The sequence below is a fragment of the Neurospora tetrasperma genome, assembly GCF_000213175.1.
Source record: "Neurospora tetrasperma FGSC 2508 unplaced genomic scaffold NEUTE1scaffold_2, whole genome shotgun sequence".
NCBI classification, from domain to species: Eukaryota; Fungi; Ascomycota; class Sordariomycetes; order Sordariales; family Sordariaceae; genus Neurospora; species Neurospora tetrasperma.
In genome coordinates, this window is record NW_009799100.1 from 1,569,753 (window position 1) to 1,579,507 (window position 9,755).

General features: G+C 50.8%; 2 protein-coding genes across 2 annotated transcripts; both read right to left on the reverse strand.

Annotated features, from left to right (window-relative positions):
* Positions 1–1,195: 1,195 nt before the first annotated feature.
* On the reverse strand, positions 1,196–3,842 carry NEUTE1DRAFT_145034 (uncharacterized protein; the record flags this gene model as incomplete). Its single annotated transcript, XM_009850903.1, has 1 exon — positions 1,196–3,842. The coding sequence occupies one exon, from the start codon at positions 3,840–3,842 to the stop codon at positions 1,398–1,400; it is 2,445 nt and encodes an 814-aa protein (XP_009849205.1).
* Positions 3,843–6,178: 2,336 nt separating this feature from the next.
* NEUTE1DRAFT_28824 (uncharacterized protein) lies at positions 6,179–6,425 on the reverse strand (the record flags this gene model as incomplete). Its single annotated transcript, XM_009850410.1, has 2 exons — positions 6,179–6,331; positions 6,405–6,425. Coding segments are annotated over 2 exons (174 nt in total), but the record flags the coding sequence as incomplete, so codon positions are not given.
* Between the last annotated feature and the right edge of the window lie 3,330 nt (positions 6,426–9,755).

Here is a 9,755-nt window from a genome sequence, read left to right on the forward strand (position 1 = left end):
TAAGTAACATCGAAAAGAAATTTAAAAGAAATTTAAAAAGAGGAAAAAGAAGAAGAGAAAAAGAGAGAAAATTGGAGGCCAAAAAGGAAGAACAATAAACTGGTTGAAGAAAGCAACTTGGCACACACAGTAGGGTAGGTCGTCGTCGTCACGGTATTTTCATTATATTTTATCAAGGTTGTGTGAGTACAGGTTGGACAGCGAACGGAACACCCCGTGGTGGTGTGTCCAGGGGTGTGGTCAAAGCAAGCCATTACCACAAATTAACCCGTCCTTTTTTCATTTTATTCCTTCATTTCTTGATTTAATAATTTTGTTAATTTTGTTAAAAAAAAATTTTCTCTTTTGGTCTGTTCGTTTTCTTTCTGTACCATGATATCCTCGTATTATAGAAACATGAACATCGTAAGCGCTCACTCACTGGCGACGTGATGGTTGTTTGGGTTTCCTTAGGCTAAATGTAACCTTCGTATTGAGGATGTTTGTGTCCTGTCCTCATGTGGTAGCGTAACGTGACGGACTGGCGGGCAGAGGGCAGAGTAATAGTAGAGGAATGTATTGTTCTTGCAGACATACAAGTACCACGATACGAAAGGTTCAGTAAAGGAGAGCATCTATCACATCAATTTGTGAGCATGGAACGGGAGTAAAGCATCATTCGCTTCTTCTTTTGACCGTCTATTATTTATCTAGCCAAGCTCTCTCTTGTACCGTGGGAGAAGTAGAGTCAAGGAACGCAATCGATAGATAATTATTCATCCATCCATCCATCCATCCATCTGTCTTTCCTTGCCATATCCCCTGGATATACAACGCTCCTAAATGGTTCTTTTTTGCCATATCCTCCCTTCGTGGTCTCCCTCCTTGCTTGCCTGACTTCCATGCGCTTCCTTGGGGGTATCCTATCTGGTATCAAAGTAAAAGCAAAAACAAAGCATTCCGTGAACAAAAGTATTTGAGAAGAAATATTAAAAAGCGATTATTCCAACACATCCATGGTTGGAAAGCAATGGCATATATGACCACGCGCAGGCGTGATTGAGTGATCACGACCTTAGTTTTGTCTCAGAAACCACCATGGCGACCGAAGCATTGTAAGCCAGAGCCAAGCAAGAAAGGAGTGAGCGAAACGTAGAGTTGGGGGTGGCTGATCTGTGCGAGAATATGATGGGGTTTTTGTAATTCCTGTCAATGACAGAAAGGTGATGGGGTATTTTTTGTAATGTGGTGTAGTGTGGTGCGAAGAACAAAGGAAAAGCGCCTCCAACGAGTGAATGGTAATCGGTAAGTTAGAAAATGGCGCCTTCACAAAATGTTATGAACAAGACAAAACAAATCGAAACGAGGGTGGGGTATCTCGCGGGATCAGCCAGTCATAACCACTACATATCGCCCACTCACTGCTTCTCGACTCCAGCTGCTTGCGCTGCCGAGTCATCCAGGAGTTTCGGTGGTAGACTCCTCCGTTTATCGGTGGAAGAACGCGGGGACAGGGACAGTAGCCGAGCGCTGCCGGCGCTAATGTGTCGTGCGTGTCCCTTGCCCAGATTCACGCTGGTCGCTCGCCGAATCTCCTCGTATTTCACATCCCCCAAGGTGTCCGAGTGTTCGGGGCTTGCCTCGGGAGTATGCGTATCGCCCAAGAAATTGAGATAACCTTCAAAGCTTTTCGTTCGGACATTGGCAGGATGACCGTGAATGACAACGGGTTGCCCTTCCCTGACAGATCCCCAATGAGGTTCCTCTTCCCAATCACTTGATGCGCGAGCCTCCCCACTGGATTGCCGGTTCCATCCAGGACGTTCTCCACTAGGACGTGCAACACGGGATAGATAATCATCATCCACGATGGATGATTCCTCATTTAGGTGTTCATGCTCGGGCGAATATCCATCCTGAATCTCGTTATCCGGCTCTAATGTCCGAGGAAGCTGCCTGTATGGTGTTGATGACCTCATGAGACTTGATGACTTTCGCCTCTTCGCCGAAAAGCGCCCGGATAGCCATGATGCCTCAGAATCTATGGAGGCAAGCGACATGGTCTGCGGTTCAGGGGTCATATTACGCTCATCGGGGTGGCCGAAGGACGAGGGCGTATGACGGAGTGCGTCCACAGATCTCTGTTCTGATGACGTTGGTGTCTCGTATCTAGGGCCATTCTCCGATGTCGTTACTCCTAGAGGATCGATATCATTGTTTGGGTTAGGAGACGCCTCGGCGATCGTGGGGGGAATCGAATCACCCTCGTTTAAGTGTATCCTGGATCCCGGTGGCGTGATTGGGAGCTCGGGAAGATCTTCACGGAAGCGCGATTTCGTGCGCTTCGGTACTCCCGAGCTAACCCGTCGCGGGGTGAAATTGGATGGTGGTGTTGGCACCTGTAGTTGTGGCGTTTGCATCGAGTCGCGCGACGTGTTGGAGAACGAAGACGGCCCACCGGAGCTTCGTCTGTTCTTGTTCCCCCACCTGAAGATGGATGCCCATGATATTGGTCCTCTGGAGCCGCTGGTCTCCGACCCTCTCCGCATCTGTTCCGAGTGCTCCGTCTTGGCCGAGGAGGCTTGTCGAGATGATCGACCATTCGTGCTAAAGAAGAAACCCCTTGAATGCGAATTGGCTAAGCCAGGGGCTTCTGGCCCGAGGGGGGAAGTGGGAGTCTCGATCGGAATGCTTTCCGTGCGATGGAAAGATCTCAGTGGGTATGGTCGCCTATTTTCCTCGTCTTTTCCTTCGTTGAATTCTTCCCTCGATCGCTTTCTTGCTGATCTTGAAAGCTCGTCCGATTTACGAATCCTTGATGACGTTACCACCGCAGACGCAGGGTCGATCCCCAAACCCACGGCCTCACGGCCAAGAACGCCTCTCTCCAGGTTTGGAGGAGACTCCCTGCCTTCCTTCTGCGCGTCATTCTCATCAGCGCGCTGCTTTTCCACCCGTTCGGCTAGTTTCGTTTGCGCCTTTTCCTGTTCTCGCTGCTGTCTCCGTTCGCGCCGTCGCCGATCTCGCTCCATCAACTCGCGAAGATCACTCGCGCTTAGGTCATTAGCGAGGTCGTCAACACGTTTATGTGCCTTCAGTGTCGCCTCTGGTATGGGTTCTACGAGCCTCTTCTGGCGCTGTGAAGGTTTCTTGGCAAGCCCTGATGCGTCAACCTCGCCATGTGAAGAGCCCTGTCGCGGATGTGTAGAATATCGAAGGGTTGGCCTAGGAGCGAGTGCTTCGAATGCCGAGACTTTGTAGGAGATTTGTTCGGAGTCGGATGAAAAGGCCGAGTTAAGGGATTCGCGTACGGGTAAGGACACGTCGGAGGATCTCTGACCCCGAAATCCGAGACCATTCTTGATTTTCTTGCTGTCCTTCTTCATGGGGCGTCCCGCCATCCAGTCCTCGGTTGCTGCTCGAATAGGCACATATGTGCTCATCGCCTTGATCTCTGCCTCCCGCGCACGATCGTCCCTCCGCCTCTTCTTGCTCGATTTCTTTCGTAGTAGGTCATCGCCGTCGCGTTTGTTGTGAAGAGTAGGCACGCGAAAGAACACGTTCCGACCTAGTTCAGTGTTGGTGGGCCCTTGAGAGTTTGCTGCTAATCCCGTGACTCTCCATTTTCCTTCAACGCTAATCTTCCGCCCAAGTTTAATCGAATCGTGGCGACCGGGGGAGAAGCTGTAGGTGCGTGCTCTTCGTGGAAGCTTGTGAGGATCCGCTCGATCCTGCCCAGTCTTTGCCTGTTCCGCTGTCGAAGCTTGGCCTATTTGGGTAGCATCTCGATGCCCATCGAAATCCGTCGTGGCGGGGCGAGAACGCCTCTTACGGCTTTTCCGCCGAAATGGCCAGATTGCCATGATGACTCGGACGGACGTTTGGCAAGAAACCGTTGTGGTGCAACCGGAAAGCTGTGTGGTTGTGTACAACTAGCTGTAAGATGGCACGTATGGCTGGTTTCTAGTATTGTCTGTGTTTTGTAGTAGATGCGACCGGTTCATTATGACCATGATTCCAAGGTGTGGTAGACCAAAAGAAGGCAAGACGAGTACCCAGACGGCCTACGAATCTAATGTGGGGGCCAATATCTTCAAACCATGCTTGATATATGCCAATGTGAGAGGCGCGGTGATATGTCGCAGGATTGAGTGAGTAGAAAGCTAGAGGAAGGGGCGGCTGAGGACGGTTTGCGAGGTGGCGATTCTTTTGTCGCGACGACCTGGGATGGCAGTGTGGTGGTATTTCCAAGGATCGAGGTAGTCAGGTACTGATTCAGATATCCATGCAGGGTCTGGCTTGGATTCGTTTGGAGGTATGCCAAGGAAATTATGTTCTACCGGTAGAATTGTCAATGAGTGTCTTTGCTTTGTTGGAGAAGAGAGTGCACGAGAATGAAGCAGTCCCGGTGTTTCCTCTTTGTTCCGCGGACACACTTCCACCACGCAACCAAGCGACGTAGCATTCGGCTCTTGAGGGAACTCGGAGGCAAAACCAGGAGGTTTGAGCGCAACGTGGAAGCAGGTCCCAAGCAACAAATAAGGGGGATGTTGGCTGGAGTGGTGGGCAAGGGAAAGTGAGAGCGAGGGCAGAGGTAGCAATGATCGACACCCAAATTTTCCCTGTTGCTGGGTTGAAATAAAAAGGGCAGGATATAAGGTGGGGTGGGATCAACTTGGAGGAAGGTGTGACGAAGGGAGCAATGAGAGAAGTATTATCGACTGTCCTGCGCCTTGCTGGCAGCTCGGGTGATAGAGGGGGGATCTGGGGATAGCTTGCGTATTCGAGAGGCACAGCTCCAACTTGAAGGTGCACTGCGTGTATTGGGTTGGACAGGTAGACAACGGTTGGGCAAAGGAATAAAATGGGTAATTACCTTTGTGAACTGTGACTGCGGGCCGGACGGGGAGACGGGGCGGTCCCTTAGAAAAGAGGAAAACGATGGATGGAGATTGGAGGTGAGGTGCAGGTGAGATGGTTATGAATGGCAGCAAATGGAAAAGAAGAATGAAGAAATCGATCAACAGCCGACGAACGAGGGGGAGGAGGAGACGGCAAGTGCCGCTTTTACAAGGTGACTTCCATCTGAAGAACCTGAAGCATGGAGAGGAAAGGATGGAAGGAACCGCAGTGGGGAGCAATGAGTGCCCTGGGGAGGCAAGTAATGTGGATGTAAAGCTTAGCTAAGGTAAAATAGTGTAACGCAGAAAGATACCTGTACGAAGGTAGGTACCTCTACCTTTAGGAGCAGCCTGGGGGTGAAGCAATGAACTGGAAGGTACGGAACCGTTCAGTTATTGTCGTCCAGGATTCAATCTCGCACTTTCTTCGCATTGAAGTAGCTCTGGAGTGAGGTCACGCATTCAGTTGCCTCTTCAAGTGGCAGGCATCGCGTCCCTGTGTAGATATCTGATAGTGATAGTTGGTTCACTCCCTCAACCGAAGCCATGACGTCCTTACATGGGCTGGACATCACATCTAGCTGAAAAATAAAATTAAAAAAGGGGACCTGAGCTTCCCCGGCGTCCCTGCCGTGGGTGGACGGTAAGCTGGAAACCATATGCCCTGCCGTTGAAAATGCGTGCTTGCCCTGCTGCCCTCTGCCCTGCCCGGGCCTGCGACTTGCGAGGTCCAGTTGCAACCCTCTTACGCTATGGTAGTTGACAGCGGGCGTGCGTGTGTGCGTCTGAAGTCTGAAGTGGAGCTCTACCGACTGCGCTAAACTATTAGGGCATGCAGCCAGGGCACTGGAACTCCGTACTCCGTATTTCGCAAGCGTATCATTGGCGTATCGTAATGTGCTGGCGCTATAGGAAGCTTGAATGTTGCACATAAAGTGGATCACGGGCGTCACTGGGCGATGCAACTACATAATCATTCCCGTCCTCCCTCAAATTTAGGTCTTCCCCGCCATCAATAATCTCTCTCCTTTTCCACACTGCTCCTGTTAAATTCGACTTGTCTTTTGCGCATTGCGTCTGGCGCAACCTTTCTCCGCACTTTTCTCCTCTCATCTCACGTAGGCTCTCACGAGATAGCTTGGACGACGACCTACTGGACGCCGCAAGTGACGGACATATGCATCACGACCGATATGCTACCAATGAAAACATGGAAACCGGAAAATGTTCAACGGTCGAGCACGCCCACCGGCCATTGCCATGGAAATGGCAGGTGCTCTAAGCAGTGGCGGCAACCATTGGACTGCCCCGAAAACGTGGTGGTGTAAAGCCCATCTAAAGGTCCCCTCATGATAAGGCTTGCCGTTCGACGAAACGGGCATTTCTCGGATTGCCAGGACCAGGACATCGAGACCGCCCGACGGGACCCAGTCCGGAGTCGGATCGATGCTCTGTGTCCCCCCGGCTGCATCGGACATCTTGAACGCCATATTGGCAAACTGAACATCAGCTGGACATGCTGACCTTGAAGATGCGCTTGGTCATTTTTGAAAATGGCCTCTCTGTAGAACAAGACTCCATCACCGAAGTTCAATGACCCTACCTACTTGGCTTTTGTATGGGCTTTTTTGGTCGGCATCGAGATTCACAACGAAGGCCAGCCGGTTGCAACGAGTTCTTGGCGCTCCGGATATCGACCCGTCAGTGCCTATCTCTCGCTCTTTTCGTGTTCTTGAAGCTTTGGCATTTCTCCATCAATCATTTCTGCACTTGAAAGCTTCCATTGCATAAATGTCTGCTGCCAATATTTGCACCCAACATACATCTGTCGTCGGCGCGCATTGCAGACCACGCCTTTTATAGCCACTGATAGGCGCAAAAGTCTCGGCCACTCCCTACTGCGTACTAATAGTAGTCTGGGGTTGCCGTGGCCGTCTGCAAACAGTGCCCGAAACGCTCGTATCCGTCCTCATCACAATAATCGCGGCCCCCCGGTGAGCACTGAGATGTTGCAATGAGTGGCCAACAGTTCACCCTTACTTATAGTGTACTATGTTGGTATTGTATTTTTTTGACCCACCTCTCACGATGGCGGGAAGCTGGGGCTGCCCGTGGCTTGCAGGAAATGGAGTTCCCTATGTTCTTTCGCCAAATCGACGATACAATGTGTCCAGTGTATCGATGTGCGTTGCGGGACCCCGAAAACTCCAATTTTCCCTCCTCCAATCTGGCTGGACCGGGGTGCGCTGGAGCCAATTATGTCATAGTAACCCCCTCTTCTCCCAAGCTTCAGCCCATCGGAGTCCATCTAATTGGCGTCATCCTGTCTTTTGGTAAAAGTCTTTCTTGTGTAACATAATAGAAGCGAGCGCCGACAAACCCAGCTTCGCTCAAAAACGACATACGATGCATTCATTTATCAGTGCTTCCCTTGGAAGATACCAAAGGACTCAAACTTTCGGTCGTAACGTCGCCATCATCGTCGCTGTCGCCGTCGCCACGCTTGGTTCGTGTTCAGTGCAATGGATCCAAAGATTTGCGGCTTTCAGTTCCACTGTTCCACACGCAGTCCCCATGCAGTAGCGCCGGCCCAATCCTGGGAATAGTAACTAGTGCACAAAGCCGCCGATAGTTTCTGCAGGGCAAGGCGTCGTTCAACTACACTACGCTATGTACAGCGCGGCCCGGTGTCTGTCAGCTTGACACGTGTGTCGGGTGCACTTGAGATGTCCAGAGTGCCCAGAGTCACGGCAGCATCCATATATCCGAGCACAAAGGTCGTGGAAAGCTGTCTATCTCTTCGAAAAGCCTCCCTTCTCCTCCTCAAGGGACAGCGATAAGGGTCAGAAGCAGTATGAGGCTACAAGTATCACCAAAAGCGAGCGTGGAGTTGTTGTTGTAGGTTGCGCAACAGCGGGTCACCCCGTGCGCTAACTGGCTGTCTTGGACGACTCTTGGGGGTGGTTTTTACCGTATACGAGATGGATACTCAGTCTGAATGCCTGATTCTGCAGGTGATGCCGTGCTTGGCCATTTCCCGTCGGTAGGACAGTGGGACTTGGAATCCACCAGCGCGAAGGAGCTGACAAACCAGGCACAAGAGACGGTACAGCATTTCAGAGAGAGATCCAGGAAATGGGCACGATGCGTGATGATGGAGCAGACAGCATTAACACGTGAACGGGCGCTTGTTGAAATTTAACCGAGAACCGCAATTGCACTTCCCGTTCACACCCGCTGCTTCGACATCGCACACGCTCGACCCAAACAAGCACCCACCAAGTCCCACAGCATGCCAAATTGAGAGCACAAGAGCCTCCCCGGGAGCTTGCGGCGACTGCGCACAAGATTACGGGCGTAGTTGACTTGTAAAGTAAGGTCTATGTCTGTGTTGGGAACAGAGATAAAGACGCTACAATGATAGACACACACACGACTTTTAAGATTTCATGATGTTTGGCAAGAGGAAGAAAACCCAATCAGTCACACAAAGGATCCCAATTCCGGGCAAGCACCCAAGCTTCATTGGCTGACAAGACACCAAAATTGTTGCGTGCCTGAATGGATATTGATGCAGGCCAGGTTCGGGGAATGGATAAGGCGCATCAGCCGTGGGCCGTGGTCGCAATGGAACGAAGACAACGGTGAGCGCCGTTTGATTGTTCGCCGTTCGACTTCGCGCGAAGAAAAAGAAAAGAAGAAAGGCAAAAGCAAAGTGACAATGGATCACTAGACTGAATGAGCCACCAACCTTATGCTCATGCACGAGGTGCCTACCTCATGGCAACCCGCTCGAGTCATCGTCTAGGAGAGAAGGAAAAAAAAGTGAGATCGCGTCCATTTCCCCCAGAGCGGGCTGCCGTCTGCCACGGGAAGCAGGAAATGATGCCATTTCACCAGGTTCACAACCAACGACAGCACGACGAATGGGTCCTTGCCTTTGGCGGCTGTGTACCGCATATCTCATCTTATGAACCGCAGGAATCAGGAATTCCAATATACAAGATCTAAGATTCCGCCGTTATGGTGAAGAGATCTTTTCTTTCAACAACCATGCCATGGCCTTTGGCCCTATCACATTCCAACACGGGATTAATGACACCACAAACAAATCACGGGGCTCTGGGAAGAGGAGGGTGTTTCCAGGTTCCTCTGGGTGTCACCATCCAGTCATATTACTAGTCAGGGGTAAAGGGGAAAAAAAAACTTCCATGGGCTGATCCGGTACCTGAAAATGAATTTGAATGAAAGAATGATTACTTGCAAGTGCTGACATTCAAGGTCCAGGTCATCCTCGCCTTTTGTCTCTGACTCTCACAGCCCTTCTCTGCTACCTCATTCTTTGGTTCTTGTTATCAGTCTGGACCGAGGCCAGGCTCACGCTGAAGCATTAGGCGACATTACTGCTAAAGCGAGAGAGAAAAGGCAGAGCCCGAAGGACAGCCGTGTATCAAACAGTAAAAAAAGACATTGCCTGGGATGGATGCTTCCGAAAATCGAATGCCAAGAGACCATATTCTAGGGTTCTTTTGCTCCACTCTGGACTGCTGCTGTTCACCTCGGCGATCCCCAGGGCCGTCGGCCGCCGTCTCATCTCTCTCTTCAACACCTCAAGTTGAACAATCCTTTGTCTCGTTTGTACATACAGTACTCAACTTTCCAACTTTATATGTCATGGCAAATGCCTACGTCGTTAACATATCGATTCAATGACTAATCAACAGCAATTAATTGCCAGAGACAGGAACTAAGACGAAAGCCCCCTTCCCCCCATTCCATTCCCATGCGAGCATGCTCACCATACTAAATGGATACTTCTACCTATTCACTTGCAGAACGCCATACACAGCTCCCGCAACTCTGCAGACGCCCCCC